The sequence below is a fragment of the Pteropus alecto genome, unplaced genomic scaffold, assembly GCF_000325575.1.
Source record: "Pteropus alecto unplaced genomic scaffold, ASM32557v1 scaffold39, whole genome shotgun sequence".
Taxonomy (NCBI): domain Eukaryota; kingdom Metazoa; phylum Chordata; class Mammalia; order Chiroptera; family Pteropodidae; genus Pteropus; species Pteropus alecto.
In genome coordinates this window covers 9898916-9920757 of record NW_006443568.1, presented here as the reverse complement: position 1 = coordinate 9920757, position 21842 = coordinate 9898916, and the positions used below count along the sequence as shown (strand labels likewise).

The 21842-nt window shown below is 40.7% G+C and overlaps 1 protein-coding gene and 1 non-coding gene across 3 annotated transcripts in view; one reads left to right on the top strand and one right to left on the bottom strand.

Moving 5' to 3' along the window:
- The window catches only part of MACO1 (macoilin 1), a 40419-nt gene extending 19085 nt beyond the window's left edge, over positions 1-21334 (top strand). Inside the window, exons 7-11 of one of the 2 annotated variants that reach the window (XM_006924412.3) lie at positions 8837-8995; positions 10305-10487; positions 12606-12726; positions 15461-15635; positions 20167-21334. In XM_006924412.3, the coding sequence (XP_006924474.2) occupies positions 8837-8995; positions 10305-10487; positions 12606-12726; positions 15461-15635; positions 20167-20369 (841 nt within the window). In that variant the 3' untranslated portion in view covers positions 20370-21334. The remainder of the gene's footprint in view (positions 1-8836; positions 8996-10304; positions 10488-12605; positions 12727-15460; positions 15636-20166) is intronic. The other variant, XM_025041421.1, reaches the window with a different exon arrangement.
- LOC112473043 lies at positions 1774-1892 on the bottom strand. Its single transcript, XR_003043880.1, has one exon. It is a non-coding gene; the product is annotated as a 5S ribosomal RNA (ribosomal RNA).
- Positions 21335-21842: the final 508 nt, after the last annotated feature.

The window sequence follows — 21842 nt, the reverse complement described above, 5'->3', positions numbered from 1 at the left end:
TAGACAGTTGGAAAGTTTCCTCCCTAGAATTCAGAAGGAACTAGAACACTGCGTTACATTCTGAGTCAGGACCCCCACTGGCACATAATGAATTGAGATTTCCAGCTAAGGGGATTAGGGGTAGATTCCCTGAAGGGGAGGTACTCCAAGGAAAAGGAACTGTATTCTTTAAATGTTACTCACGCTGTCATTTAGAAACTGGCTGTTTGAATACCTTGACAGCCAGTGCGGGTATACTTTAGTTTGTGCAGATCTCTCGGGGATCTCTTAGACCTTTTTTCTAGCCAGCTGGGACTCTCAGGATTAAAACGCGTTTGAGTTTCTTTTTTATGGGAAAAATGACAACTCTTCTTTCTCGTAAGGTACATTTCACGTTTCTTGGGAGAGTGCTGTACCAGATTTAAAACAGAAAGACAGAATAGTGAAAGGACCATTGCCCTTATGCTCTCCCTGGCTCTAGAGCCGGCGTTGCAGACTCAGACACCTTCTGGAGCATGACAGGGCACAGGCGTGAGGGGGCAGGCCGGGGTGGCATCGTTTGTATTCAGTGCCGCACCGAGCACCCGGGAGTTTGGGAGCACGTACCCTTCCAAACAGGACAGCCAGTTGTGGCTGTGGGGGATTACAAGGCCCAGGGTTGCTAAATCTTCTGATACGTTGAAAAGATGCCAAAATGAGATATCTTTATGTGCAATCTCCGAGTTAAAAAACATTTTTTTTTTTTTTACATCATGTTGGGGAGGGTCAAACAAAACATATTTATGGATCAGCAGTTTGCCATCTCTGCGCCTGACCTTTCCTGTTATCCTTATATTTTGTTCCCTCTGATCCCACTGATCAAAATTTGATTTCTATAGGAAGGACTATTCTATTAGGGAATGTTCTAGTAAATACTATGAACTAATCTGCTGTGTATTAATGGGACTTTTTCCCCTTCTCTCCTTCAGTTTCTTGTGTTCCTGGAAAACATGTACCTGTTGACAGCGCCCCACCCCCAGTCAAAGGCCACCCTCTTTGTTGTTGAATCCTCCTCCTGACATGGGGCTTTTAGACCTCTTAGAAGGAGAGGGGACAGCCTTGTGATAAGAAGGGTAGTTTGGGTCAAACAGTATGGTGCAGAGAACTGCTTAGGTCTCCTGTACCTGGGACCAGTGACTTCTTCCATGCTGAGATGTTTTTCTTTGATTTATAGCATAAAATACACCAAAACCTGGGACATGGACCCTGTTCGTTCAGACTTCACAGGGGAGCTGGTTTAGAATCTGGACCTCCCAGCACCATCCCTTGTAGCATGTGTATAACCTCAAGCTCATGTCAGAGCAGTGCGTGCTCTCCTCTTTCCTAAGGGACCCAGAGCAGGGCAGTGAACTAACTGTAGCTGTAGAATCTAGATTGAGAAAAACTATTGTTTTGAATAGGAACTGGTGAATGGGAAGTAGTGGATATAGATTTAGGAACCGAAGTATTGTCTGCTTCAGAAAGCTAAGTTCCTCTTTTTTTGGAATGACCTAAAAAGTTTGTAAAGCAGGAGTTGGATTTTCCCTGAGGCCTTCAGGTACTTCTGAAACTGATCTGTGATGTGGGCAAATTCTCAGAGCAACAGTGAACATTGAAAAGCCATGGAAAGCAGATTAACAGCTTCCTTTTTTAAAAAATTTTTCCTCTCAGTTACAAAATAATAATTAAAATTTAAAAAATAAGTTTTTTTATGTTGATTATATCCAGCTTTGAGGATTAAGAAGAGATAGCTACTCTTTTTTTTTTTTTTTTTAATGCCTACAGCACCTGGTCTTCCTAGGTGGTCTCCCATCCAAGTACTAACCAGGCCCGACCCTGCTTAGCTTCTGAGATCAGATGAGATTGGGCACGTCCAGGGTGGCATGGCCATAGACAAGATAGCTACTATCTTAATATATAGCCTCTTAGTTCTTTCTCTCTTGCACACATACATATTTTTTTACAAAACAGAGTTCATACTATGTATAATGTTTTATGACTTTATCATGAGCATTCTCCCTAGTCATTGACTATTCTTCCTCAGTGATTTTTTAATGGTCGCATGTCAGTCAGACACATAAATATATAATTTATTTAGCCAATCTTCTATTGTATATTTAAATGTTTCTGATTTTTTTCTTATAAATCATGCTTCAACAAATACTTTTACATAAATCTTAGTGTGTATCACCAGTCCTCTGAATAAATATCTGGGAGTGGGATGCTGCATCAACAGATAGGAACATTTTCAAGATTTTTGATACAAACTTTCAAATCTGACAACATCCTTTAAGACCTTTATTAAAAATACTGGTTTGTGGCACTCATAGCTTTCTTTGTGAAGGGCTTCAAGAAGTCAGTTCTACATTTCCCTAAATGACTAGTTGTATGCAAGCCTCTAGAATTTTTTTTCTGCATTTCTTTGCATTCCTCAATGAAAATGAATGTGTTTGCCTTTTGTGTTTGACAGAGTAGGGAGCCAGAGATATAGGGTACTTTGTAATATGCTTTCACATAGTAATCAGGTCATCAGGCTGTTGCTTATTTTAGGAGAATTGTGCCTGGTAAGCAATTGTAGTAACCACACAGTAAGACCTGAGGCAGCTTCATTTCACTATTTCCAAAGCTGTGGTTTATAGTCTATACTGGAGCGGCTTCAAATCAGTGATGAGATACCGTCATGTTTTTATGTGAATGACCCATGCTCTCATCAGTGTGAATGAGCTGGAAAGTGGGAAGGGGGAGAAGCTGGTGGAGAGGGTAAACAGTGTTTTTTGTGGGGATAGAGCTTTATGATTTATGAGCTCAGCTTTCTACATAGACAGCTGTGTGGTCCCTATTAATCATACAAGTCTCGTCTTGTATGATTAATGTATACCAGGGGATTTCCTAATGGAATTAGGTACTTCCTGAGATGGGGCAGTTGCTCTTCATTCTTTTCATGTGCACCTGCCTTCTCGATAATCAAACACCCATTTGCCCCTGTCTCCTTCAGCCACTATTTAAACTAAAAATCTGATGGCCTGCTGTAGACCCAGAGGTGCGTATGTCATAACACTGACCCTGTTCTGTCTGAGCACCGAGGAGATGGACATGGTGAGGGTTAGCGACGTGGTCTGGAAGGATTGGAAGAAACTTTAGAAATAGAGTTCCAGCTTCTCATGTTATAGCACCGTTGGTTTGTAAGAACTTGTAGTCTTTTTTAGAAATGAAGTACATACACAGGAAAAGAATAAAAACCAGAACAAATTAAAAAGTTGCGCAGGACGATGGTTTAATGCCAAACAAGAAGCACCAACAGTAAGGGCTTTCAGATTTCAGAAGTAGAGGGAACTTTGAGCCTGGAGATCATTGCCTCATGCCGGAGAGGTGTTTAGTTTGTTTTTGGTTTTTATTTTTTTAACTGGGCCTTGAATAATAAGATTTGAAAATTGGAAGCTATTCCTCCCAGAGGGGTGGTATAATTAAAGGCGGAAGATGTCTGGAAACAAGGAGTGGGTCTTTTGGGTTTATGTGATGGGTTTGTTAGAAAAACTCATTTTTTAATCACTTGGCTGTGTAACTTTGAGATGACCTTCTGAAGCCCCTTTTCTTACAGAGCAAGCAGAATTCTAAGTTCCGTGTTGTCTTGCAGGGCCTGCAGCATCTTCGTCACTGGCTCTTCAAAGTTCAGAGACAACCAGCAGAGCTGAGGCTCCCTGTCTTTCTGATGGGCTCATGGGTCAAGCCAGCAGCCCACAGAAATACACACTTAGGTAGTTTTCTGGAGTGGGTATGGAGTGTGACTCATAGAATATTTGGGGAACCAAGTCATCCCTAGGTGAAGTCCTGGCTGCCCCCTCTTTTTTTTTTCTGTAGGACTTACTTCCCAGGGAAATTTACTGCCTCAAAGCCTTGAAGTTCCTCTGTGCTCTCAGTCAGGCCTCATAAAGCCTCAGGCTTTATAAAGCCTTTAAGGTACTGGCAGTACCCACTGGAGACTTAAACTTTCAATGAAGTCGTAGTACTGTGGGCTGTAATTCAAGTAATTCACAAAAGATAAGGATTACAGACATCTAAACAGAAACATCTACTTTTTCAGATATTTAAAAACAATAATACCCCTTTCAGCTAAAAAGGGACCCTTGAGTACTGCCTAACTTTGCTTTACTACCAGGTGTACTTCAAGATGCTTAAAGATGTTTTCCTACTTAGCCTGCTCAAAAGGCTATTGTCTGAGCTTCATTCCTTTGGAGATTACCCTTATTAAAATAAAATGTTAATCTTTTTCTATTAAAATCAAATAATTAAATCATTATCAACCATTTCCACTGTAGCTTACCTTGGTTGGGAGGGGTCAAGGTGAAGATGAGGTAAGGTTAAGGTTTGGGGTGGGTAAGAAGGATCCTCAGCTTGGCAATTTTGCTTTGAAGTCAGCCCAGGCCGTCGGAGTTGGAGACCTGAGAAAGTTCTGTTCTAGACGGTCCACCTCTTGCTTGTGAGCTAGGTAGTCTGCTGGAGTTCAGACGTAGCTTCACAAGGTTAGAAGTTAAGTGCTGTCTTCTCAAATTATCAGTAAAGTGGCTAAGAAAAGTGCCTGGACGTACTAGGTAACATTTTGAGTTGATTAAAACCCGTGCTTAGAACCCTCATCGGGCACAAATGGACATATTTATTAGACACACAGACTCCACCTTTGCCATGGGCCCTGTTTGTATCCTAAATGGTGACACCATTGGGCAGTCTTTGCAGGGGTGAAAACTAGTGTCACAAGAGTTGGGAAGCGGGGAGTGCATTTATGTAAGCCTTGCCAAAGTTTGGTTGAGGTCTGTCTGGCCCAATTTTTTTTTTAAATGAGATTGCAGCTCTTACAGAGGAAATTTCTCTTTTACCCCTTAATCGTCTATTATGTAGGGAAGAGAGTAGGATTTAGTTCTGCTAAAAGGGGTCTGAGCTCATAGATGAATTTTTTCCCTCCTTTCTTTTGATCCCTATTTACTGAAATGAGTTTTAAGGTTTATAAACTATTCTGCCTTATTTTCTAACTGACCACTTGCTTCTCATTTAGGTTACAGCTATTGACATTTCGATAAAATCCCATGAATACATTCGAAGGTTTTGCATTAACCTCTTAACACCATTTAATCAGCACTCTTCTTGGTGTTTCATACCAATAAATTATATATCTGCATTTTACTTAATTGACCTTCAGTGCCAAAGGGTTTAAGTATACCATTAAGACAAATAGTAGTTATTTGTCTAATAAATGCCCTTGACACTTGACTGGCTTGATTCAGCTCAATTTACTAATTCACATAATTCTTCTAAAACTCATGCATACATTTTTCTATTGAATATATGCAAAAATTGAGCTATATCAGAAAATAAGATGATATAGTATATCCACACAATGAAATATAATGCAGAAATTAATTTTTTTGTGAAAATTTCTAATGTGGGGAGGTGCTGAAGATAAGTAAAACTATGTGGTACTCTGTCACCAATATTAAAAATATTTACATGTGTGAAGAAAGAGAAAGAAAAAAGACATACAGAAAAGAAGTAAACCAAATGCAAATAGTGAATGATTCTGGCTGGATGAGAGGATTATGAATCACTCACAAATTTTATTCTTTAACTTTTCGGTTGTATGCAGCTTTTTTATATTGACTGGGTATCACATTTGCAATAAAAAGCAAATCTAGTAAGAGATTGTAAATCATTTTATTACCTACCTCAAGATTTAAAATATAGGGACTATTCAAGGTTAAATTAATGCTTTCTGTAGATAGACAATGAAAAATTTACCCTCATAAATTTTAAAAATTATTTTGAATTTACCATTTAGCATTTTAAGTTATTTTACATGTCATTATGTAGTGTCTGTAGATCAATGTTTCTTAAACTGGAGAAAGCTGGTTCTAACTCACAGGTTTGATGCAAGTGTTTGGAAAATAATAGTACATAGTTTTATAAAATTAATGGTAGCCATTATGAAAATCCTGAATCATTTTAGTTCAATGTCTTATGAAAATATTTTATTTTTGAAAATAAGCTTTTAATTGAAGTATACCATATCCAGCAAAAGTACACAAATCTTAAGTGTACAACTTATAATTTGGAAAATTTTCACTAAGTGAACATACCCTTAGAACTACATCATTTAATTTTTTTTAAAATTTTTATTTTGTGCTATGTCTAACAAAATTTTCAGTTCTACATAAAAATGTATATATATTATGATTCCGTGGTCTCCAGAAGTTACACTCTAGATATTTTACACTTTTTGATCTTATAACTGCATTAACTCTTTGGGTTTTTACATTTTTCAAGGAGCTCTAAAATTTCATTCAGAATACTGTTATTCTTAATTCATGGTAGGAAATTGGCTTTTATCGATTAAAAATGCAAAAACGTAATGACTTCAAATTATTGACATCTAGCCTGTGCAGATTTAATTCTTCTTTCATTCCCAGTGTGGCACATGCTTTGCCTCAGGCATCTATCTGGTTATACGGAACTTGAATCCTGGGCCTCTGTATATGATACAGCTTAGGTTGCTAATCTGAAGAAGCAGATCAGCAGCCAGCAGTAAGTGTGTCAGGCCTAGAAATCCTAGACCAAGCTAGGACGAACTTGAGAGATCATTAGCCTCAGATGGGGAAACTGAGTCCAGAAAGGTTACATGCCTTGCCCAGGGTCACAGAGTTGGCACCAGAGCTGAGTCTAGAATCCTGATCCTAAACCCCATTACTAAACCATGTTAGCATTCCCCATTCTCATCTTAAAACTTACCCTTTCTACTAAAAATGCAGTCCTCAAACTGTGAAATCGACTTCTCAAGAAAGATAAATTACCTGACATGTTTCTCAGCCAAATTTCTTAATGGAGCTAACCTGACAGCATCGACCTGTTTTGGAAAATAGCCCTTGGGTTACTTTGGGTGAATGAGGGATGGTGTGAGGTGGTATAAATGCCAGTCTGTAATTGTTTAGAGCAGTTCCGGGAGGACATTCAGCTGGAATAACCCTGGCAATAGGGAAAGTGTGGTGTGATGTCAACTTGTGACCCTTCCCTGGGGAGCGAGCTGTGTCAGGAGACCCAGCAGTGCTTCAGGAACACAAGGTGCTACTGGTCACTGGACAGGGGGACTGGGTACTGTGCCTGGAAGAGGACCATCGATGTTTTATGGTTTTTGTTTTTGAGATTGTTTCAGTTGGCTAAAGGTAGATAACGCTGCCCTTTGGTGGGCCCTGGGGACTTCGTGTGTAATAAAACACGTCTGTCAAAGCTTAGTCTGTGCAGCTGGCAGTCCCAAGGAGAGGTCACCATTGCCCTCCAGCAATCCTGGTTCCGTTGGCATGTTGTATTAGTGAAATGTGTACAAGAGTCTCATCAGAGCAAACTGATTTTTGCCTGCCTGTAATTTTGTGGGAAAATATGTCTTCTGAGTCTACATGGCAGCCATCCTTACTTAGCCTGACCTCCAGTGCCAGTCTCCACAGCCCCATCCACCAAACCATCCTGTGCTTTCTCACTCTGTTCCCAGAGCATAAACCTTCCTCAGAGGCCAGACTGATTGCTCTGTCCCTCAGATATCTACAGCTGTTCCCTATCTTTGATCTTGTGAGCATGTTTTCCCCCTTGCTTAGAACACCCCTTTCTCCCCTTCTGTTTCACCAAATCTGCCCAGCCGTTGAGGCCCAACTCAGTTCCCATCTTCTCTCCTGGGAACTCATGTGGCACTTCTACCCATACCATGATGCTATGGAGGATTAGCTAAAGTTCAGCCTGCTGGCGAAGCGCGCACTCTGGAGCTAGACCGCCTGGGTGACCTGACGCTGGGCCAGAACTTCTCCTGAGTCTAGATTTTGTCATCTATAAAAATGGGAGTAATAATTTCACTTAGCCATAAGTTGTGCAGATTGAATGAGTTCATACTATTAAAGCCTACAGAACAGTGCCTGGTACATAAGTTCTCATGAAATATTAGTTATTATTCCTTCTAGCCTGTATTTCACCATGGCCTTCCTTGTGTTACTGTTTAATCATTTTAAATATCTGTTGGCCTTTAGTGAAATTGTAAAGTCCTCTCATAAAGAAAGGGGCTTAATTTTATACTTTTTGTTGGCCTTTTTCAGTCATGATTGTGCATATAATAGTTCCACAATATATATCATTTAAAATGAAACTTTTACTGTATTAAAGAAAATAGGTGGAACGGGAATAAGGAATTGAAAAAGTAGCTTCAGTTCACAGATGGAGTTTTCTTGTGATTCTTAGGGCATGTAATTTGTTCCTTTTTTTTTTTTTTAATTGTTGTTGAGTCTAATGAGCTCGTGTCACAGTCACCAGAAGTGTGAACATCATTTAGCAGGGATGCTAGCGATTTCAGCAGGTTGTCTCAGACACTGTTTTCTTCTAGGCCTGTGCTGGGAGGGAATCTCAGTAGATTCTGATCTATCGGAATATCTCAAAGCAGGTTGGTCCTGAGCTAGGTAGTCACTGACGTTTCTCCCTTGTACAGGAAATTCATCAGTCAGGAGGGACCTTACCCTTCAGCCACCCTGTCTCTGCCTTCCGCTCCTCCTTTATTAGCAGCTCAAATGCTCACAAGTACCATCCTTACCTGTCAGCGTTCGCGAATATTTGGGGAAAATCAAAGGTTACCTACCCTCTGGTGGAAAGAGGTGGGGACCCAGGCGGAAGGACTCAAAAAAGAGCCAATTGCAGACAGGAGTCGTGATGGCAGGAGGGGTCTCCCGCCATCCACCCAGCGGTCCAAGAGGTCAGCTGGGGTCTCCCACAGAGCCCTGTGGGTGCCCTCTCTGTGATGAAAATGCTGCCTTTCTCCTTCTAGGCTGGAACAAGACATTAAAAAGTTAAAGGCTGACCTGCAGGCCAGCAGGCAAGTGGAACAAGAGCTCCGCAGTCAGATCAGCTCCCTCTCGAGCACCGAGCGAGGGATCCGCTCAGAGATGGGCCAGCTCCGGCAGGAGAACGAGCTGCTGCAGAACAAGTACGTGCACCTTTCGGGCCTTTGGCGAGCCAGGTGGCCTCACTGTTCCTTCTGTTTCCAGGGATTGAAGCACAAGACTCACGATGACAAAGGGACCTACCTAGAGTACCGGAGAGCCAACGTGTTATAAAATCTATAAAGACTTATTTCACTTCAGAAAAACGATTTATTAATGTTACTATTTTACCTTCTCTCATTGAATTACTTCTTCTCGTAGTTTAAAATAGTTACGGAGCTTTTGTGGTAATATAAGTAAAATTGACGAAGTGTTTCTGCCACAGTTTGAAGTGCTTGCTTCTTTGAGTGAAAGTTTCCAGAGGATTAGACTATTTACTTTGATTTCCAAAACTATATAATTACATTCAACTTTGATTATATTTGAAGAGGCAAGCAAAAAACCAGCTCTTGTGTGCAAATTTTTTTATACTTTCCATTAATTCATTCTGGAATTACTTCTTCACTCAACGTGGGTCTGTCCTTTTTTTAATAAACCTCTAAGCAATGTGTGTCTGCGGTAGTGATTACTATTATAGGCTCTGTGCTTTCTGGGCTTGCCCCATTGAAAGTGGTGTCCTTCAGTATTTTTAAGGAATGTAACTCAAAATCTAAAGCATTATAGCAAATAAATAATTAGCATTGCTTCTAATCTAAACATGTGATGGCTCTAGCATTGATACATAGAGGACATTTCACCTTTATTGATACACTGAGATAAACTCACATCAATATGTAAAGCCAGGGTTGGTGGTAGGCAGGGAAGGAAATATGGCCGAAATTTCTATCTGAAATTAAGCATCCTGTGACTCTGTAAGATCTATTTTGGGATACTCTGAAAAAACATCTCACAGCTGTAAAGGAAAGGCTGCAGTGGAATTATATTCAGGCAAAAAAAGACCTCCCCCCTCCTACCCTTTACCTTTGTTTCAGTCGGGCTGGTTCCATCAGCTGTTCCTTGGTCAGACTGAAGTTCTTTCAGGGTGCTTTGGGGCACTTGAATTCGTTCTACGGTTATCTTTCCCTCTGATAGAAATCCTGTTTCCTGATTACCTTCTGTAAATCACTTACCTTGATAGAGCTGAGGCTAGGTCTGATTCTGTATCTTGTACGGCTTCTTGTTTGTTAGTATTTAGGAATCGTTAAACAAATAATGACAATGTGTTTTCCCTAGGTGCTCTAGGAATTGACATTTACAGTTTGCTATTAAACCTATTTACTTTGGCCTTAAAATGATAAAGAGAAGCCATGTTTTTCCAGGGCATATAGTGGGCGTTTGTAATTGTACAACTGTATGACAATCATTTCCATATAGGTTACATAATGCTGTGCAAATGAAGCAAAAAGACAAGCAGAATATCAGCCAGTTGGAGAAAAAGCTGAAAGCTGAGCAGGAAGCCCGAAGTTTTGTAGAAAAGCAGTTAATGGAGGAGAAGAAAAGGAAGAAATTAGAAGAAGCTACTGCTGCCCGGGCTGTTGCATTTGCTGCTGCGTCTAGGTATGTCCATGTCACCTGAGTGCTTAATCCACGCTTGGCTTTCCTTGTACCAGGACAGCCATGGGAATTTGATGTCTTGGGAAGGATTGGAAATAAACAGTCATGCACGGATGGATTGCTTTTAAGTATGGTTTTATTGGCTGATTTAAACTCTATCTGTGCAAGCTTGTGCTCTCTTGTGACAGCTTCATCCCTCGGTGACCTCATCCGTAAAGTGGGATGAGGGAATCACCATGCCTCCCACACCTGGAGGCAAAGTGCTGCTCATAAAAGAGAGTTTCCAGTCACTTTCTTTAAGTCTGATAATTACTAAATGTTTTGAAAGAACCAGTCTGGAATTTTGTTCCTTTTATAGACTGTCATTACACCCTACTCTTAGGTGTGTGTTTCTGGAGTTTTTATCTTAAAATGGAAGAAAGATAAAATCTTGGTTCCCCCAAGAACTGCGTACCGACTGCTCATGTCTGTGTCGGATAGCAGCAAATTGTCAGATGAGCTGGAAAAGATGGAAAAAATGAAACATCATTGAATTGTGTAGTGATGAGAATTAGGGACTCCTTTCTATACCATTGAAAAGTATGCAAGCACTCTAAAACCCGATGTGGAACTGCCATCCGAATCCCAGCAAGGAGAGATGATTAAGAGCCTTTTTGTTTGTTTTTTGGCTTCTACTTCACTTTATCACTTTTTCTTTCTTCTTTGTTTTCTTGACTAGTGAAGTCCATCTCCATGGTGGGGATCAGTTGTGGGTTTACTGATGCAGAGTGAGGGTAAATTATTATTATTTATTTCACTTTGAGTTTCTTTCTATCCAAATTGTATCTATGTGCTGTAATTTTGCTTTTTGGTGTGTTAATAGCCTTCTTTGGGGTTCTGGCATTTGCAGAATAATTGCTCAATCATCATTTTACCTTTTAGGAAGTAACAGCAGGCGAGAGCTCTTTCCTGTGAGATTCTGCCTTCCCCCAGCAGACTCTGTCCTGCAGATGGCTGAGCTCACTGGGCCCATAGGCATCTATACAGACTCACAAGACCCTTTACTAGTCTGTCTAACCCTACTCCTAACCTAATGTGGGGTTTTGTTTGTTTGTTTGCGTATTTGTTTAAAGATTTCTAAGCATTTCTAAAGCAGGAAATTTTCCTGAATAATTATCTAGTGTGGCTTGTGCTGCCCTTAATTCATCCAGCACCTACCTGTTTTTAAAATATCCACTGAAGCGGATATGACCGTTCCTTAACCCTATTGTTTAGTGTTTCTTATGCCTGAGAATCAGTAAATTGGTTTTAGTCTGTACTTTAAATCCTTTTTGCTTCCGGTTAAGCTTATTTGTTTTGGTCTTATCCTTGGATAGTCCTTGTTTGTCATCACTTTATGTAGAGGCTGGTTTTATTCTTAAGTAAACTTCAAGGTGTTAACGTCTCTCACTGGGCCTTCCTTTTTGGTAGGTAAAGGACACCTTTCTCCACCAGGCTGTTTCTTGACACCTGAGCAGTTATTTAGCTTTGAACTGGCCATTGCCATCATCTTTTGTAGTTTATCCTTAGTATAGCCCTGAGAAGCCACATAACACTGCTCCCTTCTTTTTCTGTTTACTCCAGGCTTGTGGCAACTTTATGACTAAAGAAAAGTGAAATTCCCATTGCATAGTCCCTCAAAAGTGAAAAAAATCGTTAGCTCACTGCCCTCTGCTGGGCATGTTCAGCTCTGTCTTGCATTGTCTCAAGTCATATGGCCTGGTGAGAAGCTCGTTAGATAGTGAAGCTGAGAAACCTCAGTTGTTATCCCAGTTTTATGACCAAAAGCTAGTTGACCTCGGACCAGTATTATATCTATGTGGCCTCCATTTTCTTATTCAGAAAATGGGATAATATACCTTATCCCCGTAAAAAAGAGAGTGTGGATAAAGTACTTAGCTTGATGCCTGATTCGTATTAGATACTCAGTTAATAATAATTATTTTAGATCATTTGTTGAAATTATCAAAGAATAGAGAGAATGAGCAGACCGAGCCAAAAGCTAATACCTGACTCTGGAGTATTAGAGAAATTCAGTTCTGCAATATAAGTAAACCTATAGTCTTTCAAAACCCTTTATTTCCTTCTCTTCTTTTTCAAAAGGGGAGAGTGCACTGAAACCTTACGGAATCGGATCAGAGAATTAGAAGCAGAGGGCAAGAAGCTCACAATGGACATGAAAGTGAAAGAAGACCAGATCAGAGAACTAGAACTGAAAGTGCAGGTAATGGGGGCACGAAAGGCTTTCTCATACTCTCATACTTGAATTCCTCTTCAGTGTTTGATTTGCGGACTATGGTATAATGTGGAGATAGTGCCTTTCAACACAGGCCAATCCCATTGCATCCGAAACCTTCTGTATGACAAAAGGAAGCTCTAATTTTGTCCAGCTCATTTATGTCCTATTTAATTTAGCTGGATTCTGATATGTTACACCAGAATTTGATTTACCATAGATTAATTTCACTTTTTCAGATTATAGGCCAGATTAGTGTCCTTTGGAATTTATATACCTCTTCTTAGTCCTCATCCTCTGTCCCTTGCCAGGGAATTGAGCACCTGGGTGTTTCTGAGCCTTGCAGATTGTAGTTCTGAGCAGTGCATGGTGAGGAAAGCTGCCAGTGTGTGGAAGTAGTTTTTTGGGCCATATGTACCTTAACCAAGTATTTGGCATTGGCTCTTCAAAGGGACATTTAAAACTAATGTCAAGTATTATAAAGTCACAGTCATTAGAATCATGTGGAACTGGTAAGAAATTCCTGGCAGATCAGTGGAGTGGAATAGATGACCTAGAGACAAAGCCTCAAGTGTGCAGTAAAGGCGGCATCAGAAGTGGATGAGAACGGTGGAGATTAGTCAGTAAAAGGCTTTGGAACAGATAACTGGAAAAAAAGAGTAAAATTAGAAGGTTATCTCATACCACAGAAAAAGAAATTCCAGATCAAAATGCAGAATGCAGAAGAAAAAAGAAGCATTTTGTTACAAACTAGGTGAAAATATGGAAGTTATTTGACCTTGAATTAAAGGAAGGCTTTCTAAACAAAAATAATGGAAGAAATCAGAAAGCGAAAAAAAATCAATTGGGGAGGGTACAGATATTGCAACAAATATTATAAAAAAGGAATTAACACTCAGTATGTAAATAGCTTGTAAAAATTGCTAAGAAAAGCTCAAATATACAGAAAGATAGGCAAAGGATATGAACAGATAATTCACAGACAAAATAAAAATGGCTGATAAGAATCTATCCTTGTCAGTCACCAAAAACACAGATTAAAATTAGATGTCCTTTATTTCCTATGAAATTAGCAAAGAATTTTTAAATGGTAATGTCAGTATTGGTGAGCCTGTAATGAAATAGGCCTCATACATTGCTGGTGGAAGTGTAACTTTCTAGAAAAGGTCATGTACTTTTTAAGTATTTACCTTCTTAGGACTCCAGCCTAAAGTAAATATTTTAAAATCTCACCAATGATAAATATACAAAGATGTTCATCATAGTGGTATACAAATGCAAAAAACATGGAAACAATCTTAACAAAAGATTATTTGTTTAATAAACTGGTACATATACATGTGGGGATATTATACAGCCATTAAAAATTACATTTTCAAAGAACAATTAAGACTATATAAGTTTTTTTTAAACTGTATAAAACTGTACATATACTATGAATTCAGTTATGTTAAAAGATACACATATGCTTAAAAGACTAAAAGAAAATATATCAAATTTTTTACAGTGTTGGGATTGGGGTAATTTTAATTTTCTTCTTTGAATTTTATTTATTTATTTTGATGTTTCTTTTTAATTTTTATTAAGTTTATTGGGGTAACATTGGTTAATACAATTATGTAATTTTCAGGTGTACATTATAATTTGACATCTATATATTCTATTGTGTGTTTATCACCCAAAGTCCATTTTCCTTCAGCTACCATATATTTGATCCCCTTTACCCACTTCACCCTCCTTCTACTCTCCTATATTTGACCCCCTTTAACCGTCTACGTACCCCCTCGCCCCTTCTCTCTGGTAACCACTAGTCTGTTGTCCATGTCCATGAGTCTCTGTTCGTCCTATTCATTTGTTGCTTTTAGGTTTATATCCCATATATAAGTGATACCATGTGATTGTCAACTTTTTCTGTCTGGCTTATTTCACTTAGCATGATTATCTCGAGGTCCGTCCATGTTGTCGCAAGTGGCAGTATTTCATCTCTTCTTATGGCTGAGTAATATTCCATCGTATATATGTACCACAGCTTCTTTAGCCAATCACGTAGGACACTTCGGTTGCTTCCATGTCCTGGCCCCTGTGAATAATGCTGCTTTGAACATCGGTGTGCAAATATCTTTTTGGATATGGGTTTTCAAGTCTTTGTCTTCTTTGAATTTTAATATATATTTTAATTCTGTGTAATAAGTTTGGATTTCCATCTTAAAATGAGGAAATTAAAATATCTATGTGTATATTTTGGGGGGCTACATTACCAGGCGTTTTAAGTGGGTTTATTCTGCAGTATGCCCTGTCAAAATAATTAACATTTTTACAATTTTTATTGCAGGTTGAGAGTAGAGTTTTGGCATATTTGGCTACAGCATTACAGTAACATTCGCAACTGGCAGCAAGGCAAAAGTTCTTGGGCCATGTGTACCTTAGCTAAGTGGTTCTGAATTAGGCGTGTAAGAAGTGTTTTATTTGGAGACAGAGTCCACTGTTATCTAGAAATATCCCAACACAGTCAAATTTATCTACTAAAATGTTTTTAGATGCGAATCACCATATATATACATTTGCACTCCAAGTGGTAAGGTCTAAACCCATGAAATACCAGCATTCTATGTTGTAGGAGCAAGTTCAATCATAGTGAGATTTTATTTGTGGTTTCAGACTAATTTGTAGACATCGATGCCAAAACTATCTTGTAACATTGCTGCTTTGATGATATTGATAGGAGCTTCGGAAGTATAAGGAAAATGAGAAGGACACTGAGGTGTTAATGTCAGCCCTCTCAGCCATGCAAGATAAAACGCAGCACCTGGAGAACAGCCTGAGCGCAGAAACGAGAATCAAGCTGGACCTGTTCTCTGCACTGGGGGATGCAAAGCGACAGCTCGAGATTGCCCAAGGTAGGAGAACAGCGAGTGTGAGGTGGTATGGCTAAGAATGCACAGGGAAGCAGAGAGCAGCGTTCCCTCAGAGCTCGGAACCAAAGGCATTTTAGTTTTTTTCTCAATTGGTTTGATGAGTGCCCATCGTTGACGTTGAGGAATCATCACATCAGTTCATTACGCAGACATATTTTGAGGTGAGAACCATTCAAGGGCAGGGCGTACAGAGAAGAGTATGAGCTGCTGTGCTCAAGGAGTTCACAGTATTATTGAAGAAATAGAAAAATGCAGTCACCCAAAGGTGCCAGTGCAGCAGTATGTCCAGGGTCTGTGGAAGCATAGACAGAGGCAGGGACTGAGGCAATCTGGGGAGTGAGAGGGCTGTTTCTCAGGGGAGCTGATGTCTGAGCTGAGTCTTGAATAATGAGAAGGGGTTAGCCCAGTGAGGAAGCAGCGTAGCAGGGGTGAGGGTTGGAGAGGCATCTAAACAGAAGAAACAGCTTGAGCAAGGCCAGGGAAGCTAGCAGGGCCTGATGGGTTCAGAGCTGCAGCTGGCTCTGCTTGGTAAGAGCGGAGGTTACAAATGACGGAGTCATGGGAGGAGAGTCTGGATTGCTGGCTGTTCACTCAGCAGATATTTCTTGAGAACTACTGTGTGCCAGGCACTGTGAGAATCCCTGAGGGGATAGACAACAAGCAAACAGATGTTGAAAACGATGCTACAGTGAAGAAAATAAAGCAGTGTTAAGGCAGATTGTGTGTGAGGTGCTGCTAGTTTGACATGGTGGACGTGGAACATCTTTAGAGTAGATGGCCTTTGAGCAGAGACTGAAAGGAAGAGAACGAGAGAGTCATGTAAATCTGGGGGTGGGTTAGCACTTCAGGTGGAGGGAGCGTGCGTGGTGGCCACTGGGGCTGCAACCTAAGTGATGGCGTGAGAGTTGTCAGCCTCAGAGGAAGCAGGAGCCACATTCTGCCAGACTTCGTAGCCCATGGAATGGACTTTGGACTTTACTCTGAGAAACATAGGATGCTTTGGAAAGCTTCTGAACAGAGGCAGGACATGACCTGATGAAAAGAAGTTTGGATTTTGGCCAAGAATTTGATTATCTACCAATAGATTCCTGAAAAAAAGTTCAGTTCACTTAGAAAGAAAAGAATATTTCGACAGGTACTTACAGGGTGTTCACACTTACTAGAAGCTAAAGGGGAGATGGTGAACAAGACTTAGTCCAGTGGGTGTACTCTTAAAATTATTGAGTACACCAAGGAAGTTTTTTTAACTGGATCATATCTATCAGTATTTATCTGTTAGAAAACTTAAAAACATTTATTAATTCATTTTAAAATAACATAAATGTATGACTTGTTAACATATTTTTATGAAAAATAGCAATATTTTTATGAAAAATAGCAATATGTTCCAAAACAAAAAAAAAATTAGTTAAGTGGCATTGTTTTATATTTAGCAAATCTCTTTAGTTTTTGGCTTAATAAAAGATAGTTCAATTTTCATCTCTTTCTACATTCAATCTGTTGTAATTTCACTTGCCATATTGTTTCTGGAAGATTCTACTTACACCCATGAGGGAATGAGTGTGAAGAAAGCAAATAATGCCTTAGTGTCGTTATGAAGATAGCTTGGGTCCTGTGGACCCTGTGTGAGGACAAGCCCAGCAGCAAGGCCTGTTGCCGTTAGGTAGAGGCAGAGGGCTTGCAAGGCCAGAGAGATCAGGGTGGCTTTATGAGGGAGGGGCCATTGAATGGGCTTTGAAGGATGACTTCTGAGAGCAGAGAACGGCAAGGAAGATCACTGTTACCTGAGGGAATAGTGTAAGTGGAAGAAGGAAAGAAAGTGATGGGAATGTCCAGGTGAGCAGTCCAGTGGCCTCAAGCTGGGGGATGTGGAAGAGAGAGGGAGATTAAGAGGACCGTGAATGCAGCCACACTAGAGAATATATCCCCTAGATTTTCAGGAGGAAGGGATGACGGGTTCTGGCTGTTGGAACTCTCTTTCCAGTAGCAGCGTGTGAAAGGTAGATTTGAAAGATCAAGTGGAGGCAGAAGCCAGTTCGGAAGCTATGGCTGTCTTCCGTCTAAGAGGCGACAAGTGTCAGGGAGGAAGATGGTCCCGACAGGGGAGTGAGGATAAAGTTGCTGGAACCAAGGAAGAAGAGCAAGACAGGTGTGAGGACTAAGAGAGAGCGAATTTGGTTTGGGATGTTTTCATCTGGAGTTGCTTCCTGGACATCCAGGTGAAAGATCTTCATTGGTCTTGGGGAGTTTGGGAGCTAAACCCCAGGGAGAGGACCAGAACTCCTAGGTTGGGGGGGTGGGATACAGAGGTTATGAGAAATTAGAGAAGCCACAGGAGGGGCCCAGATGGTAGAGCAAGAAGGGAAGGGAGTTGAGAATCAGGCTTATCTGTGGACTCAGGGAAAGGCATTTTTTAAAAAAAGGTTCCTAGAATCCTGCTTTTAAAGCTGAACTCCTGATCATACACGTTTTGGTGTTTTTCTGCCTGCTCCGCTCAGCTCCCTGAGAAGTGACCACCCCTCCTTCCTGCCACATCTCATTTACTTGGACTTGCAAACTTGGAAGCGATCCCCCCACCCCTGCAGTGAAGCAGCACCTGGTCTCACAGTGGTGGAAGGGAGCTGGGGTTGTCATTCCAGGAATCCTTGTAAAGCAGCAAAGAAACAGAGAGCTGTCTTTGCCAAAGCTCTGGGAATATTTGCATATTACTGATTAAAGAAATCAAACTTAAATCTGCATGGAAGAAAGATCCAGTGGCTCATATATCAGATGCCATTATGTATTTTATTCTTCTGAGGCTTTTGTTCAAAGAGAAGGATTTCGATGCTTACAAGAAGGAAGTCGGAAGGAGCGAGTCCTTTCTACTGCCCTTTGCTGTTGGCCTTCCCCACTATTTCCCTCCACTGCCATGCTCAGACTATTTAATAAGAACCCAACTTTGTAATTGAAATCAAACCCCTGTTGCTTTTCTCCTTCCTACTTTCTATATCATTAGATTCATCCTGCTTTCAAAATGACTTTCATCTCTACTACATCCTTCTTAAGAATATGCCACCATGCTCTGTTACATTTTAAATATGTTACCATATTCTGTAGGACTCAGAGTGAGTGCAACTCAAATGCAGCCTCTTTTTTAAGCCTTTAAGTTTCTGAAGGGCTACTCCTCAGTGTTCTTCCCCTAGTAGACCAGGGAGCTTCAAAGCATGCTGGAAATTGCGTGAGCTTTGGAACAAAGTGGTCCTGGGTTAAAATCCTGCTCTGCCTCTTAAGAACTGAATGACTTTGGGTAAGATACATAACTCGCAGAGCCTCAGCTTTCTACGAGGCTGGGCACTAGGGATGTAGCAATGAAAAAAAAAGTAAGTACAGTCTCTGTCCTCATGGAGCTCATGGTCCAGTGAAGATGATGGACACAAGTCATCACCCAAATGGGTACAAAAGACAGAAGAGTGCGGAAGGTGGGAGTGCAGACTCTGAAGCCAGATAGCAGAGATTTGAATCCTGGCTCTGTCACTCAGCCGCTCTGTATCACTCAGTTTCCTTACCTGTAAAATGGATGATGATGATGGTAATTTCTACCTCATAGAGTTGTTTGATACGTAAATAAGTTCGTATGTGGAAGTACCTAGGACAGTGCCTGGCACCTACGTGTTAGCTACTGTAATTATTATCATTATTACAAAAAGTAAAGTGACAGGAAAGTTTAGGGTGTGTTGAGAATCTAGGAGCTGGAGGGGTAGGGTCTGATTTATATCGGGATGGGGAAAGCTTTGTGAAGTCGTAGAAACAGAAACCTCAGAGAGTTGACAACACAGAGCAGGAGAGATGCGGCGTGGAAGCAGGTCTGAGGCAGGCCGGAGCTGGTTGGATGGAGAAACCAAGCACAGTCTTGGTCCGAGGGCACTGTGCCCAGAGGCAGGGCCAGCGATCTCAGTCCCGTGAGAGCCCCCAGTGCAGCAGCCACAGAGCTCCGTTTATTTTCCATAAGAGAACTCAAGGCAGAACCTATTGTTGCGACTGATTCTGAGGCTTCAGTTGTTCTATGTTTCTTGATCTGACACTCAGAGATGGTCCATCCTCCGAGAAAAATATTCCAGCTCAAGAGGGAGAGCCATAATTCAACACCAGCACCCTCTCAGGTTGCCATAGGTAACTGCCATGCTCAAAACGTAGCTCCTGGAAACTGACCTCTTTTCCTAGTCACACCTACATAAACAGAATCCTTTTTTACCTGTAAACCATGGCCCACAGGCCAGATCTGGCCCACTGCCTATTCTTGTACCACACATGGGCTAAGAATGGTTTTTACGTTCTTCCATAGTTCAAAAAAACAACGACAAAGTATGTGGCTCAGAATGCCTAGGTGTTTACTCTTTGGCCCTTTACAGGAAAAGTTTGCCTACCCTTATAAACCATCAAATCTGGAGTCAAGTCCGCTTGGGATTGGCCCAGGAGGCCACTACGTTGAGTTAACCCTTCCCTTCTCATTAATGGTGGGTCTTTGATCTTCCAGGACAAATTCTTCAGAAAGACCAGGAAATCAAGGACCTAAAACAGAAGATAGCTGAAGTCATGGCCGTCATGCCCAGCATCACGTACAGTGCCGCCACCAGCTCCCTGAGCCCCGTTTCCCCCCACTACTCTTCCAAATTTGTGGAGACCAGCCCCTCTGGACTCGATCCCAATGCCTCTGTTTACCAGCCCCTGAAGAAGTGAAGACCAGCTGTGTATTTTGCCCAACAGTTCGGTTACCAGCAGGCATTGCAAGGGAACGTCTCTGGCAGTCAAGATAAAAAAAAAAAAAAAGTTTATATTGTATTTTGTGGGACTGTATATGTTGTTGTTTTTAAAAAAGGGGGGAAAAGATAACATCCGAGTCTGATTAGAACTGCCCATCAGTTTTTCTTGTAAATTTTTAGAAGACCTCACAGAACTTTGCAGTTTATTTTTTCTCGGCCAATACATTAAAACCATTCTTGGATTTCAAGTAGCCAGTTTTGCCTTTTATGTATTCTTACAGTTTCCTCTTGAAGAAACAAACAAACAAACAAACAGGGATTTTGCTTCTCAACCCTTCATTTTTGTTTTGTTCTCAAATAAGCAAAACCTGCAATTGGATTCACATGGGATGATAATGAAAATTTTTAGTTTTTAGAGCGAAAGGGTTACGTAACCTAACACAGCTTCGATTGTATAGCTGTATTAAAGAAGATGATTATTGATATGGCAGAAAACAAAAATTGATGACCCCTCTACGGACCATACAAATTCAAAGAGGGGAGAGACTCAGGGGATGAGACTAGCTGTGAGACTGCCACAGGGGTTCTGTTCAAATGCTTATATTCCCATCGGTATGTTTAGTCCTAAAAAATTGCTAGCAGCAGTCTTGTTCACAGTGCCTTGGGAAAAGACGTTTCAAGAGGAAACTTGATGATTTTAACCTATTTTCCCCCTTTGTCATCATCTGTCTTTCTGTGTCAAGCTCACCACGGATCCTGCTGTAAAACTGGTGGGTAGTTGGGCTGTTCGTTGCCACCACGGCTCCATCTTCTGTTTTCTTTCATAGAAAATGCCACAGTGTTCTGGACTTGTCTCAAGGCCAGCACCTTGGGGAGGGGAGCTGGGTGGGGTTTGTGTACGAGAGGCTGCAATGAGCGAATAAAAGCTGGAGTTCTGGTTTTTTTTGTTTTCGTTTCGTTTTCATTTCATTTCATTTAACTGTGCTTTCCACTCTTTATCATCTTGTGTTTGAGGATTTAAAAGAAACTCGACTATTCCTCAGCTCTTGTGCCAAGGAGGGTTTTTTTTTTTTTTTTTCCTAAGAGTTTTAAACTCAAAACTCTGCACAAAGATTTCGGTTTCAAGTGTATATTATACATCGGTAGAAAAGTGTTTGCACTGGCAACTTTTGGGTTTTAGAATCAGGGTGGGGGTGGGGGGAGGGGCTGGGAGAGGGAGGGGCAAAGCAAAATTGTTTTCGGAAACTAGGAAAATTAAGAAACCAAATAGATTGGTTTTGCTTCCTTGCCATGGATTCTGGAAGGACATAGTTCTTCTAAAATTTCCTGTTAATTGGCATGTATGTCTCATTTAAAGCAAATTAAGTAGGACAAGCAAGTCAGCAAAATAGAAGTATTAAAAACACTCATCCTTTTAATCACAGATCTTATTTTGGGATAAAAAAAAAAC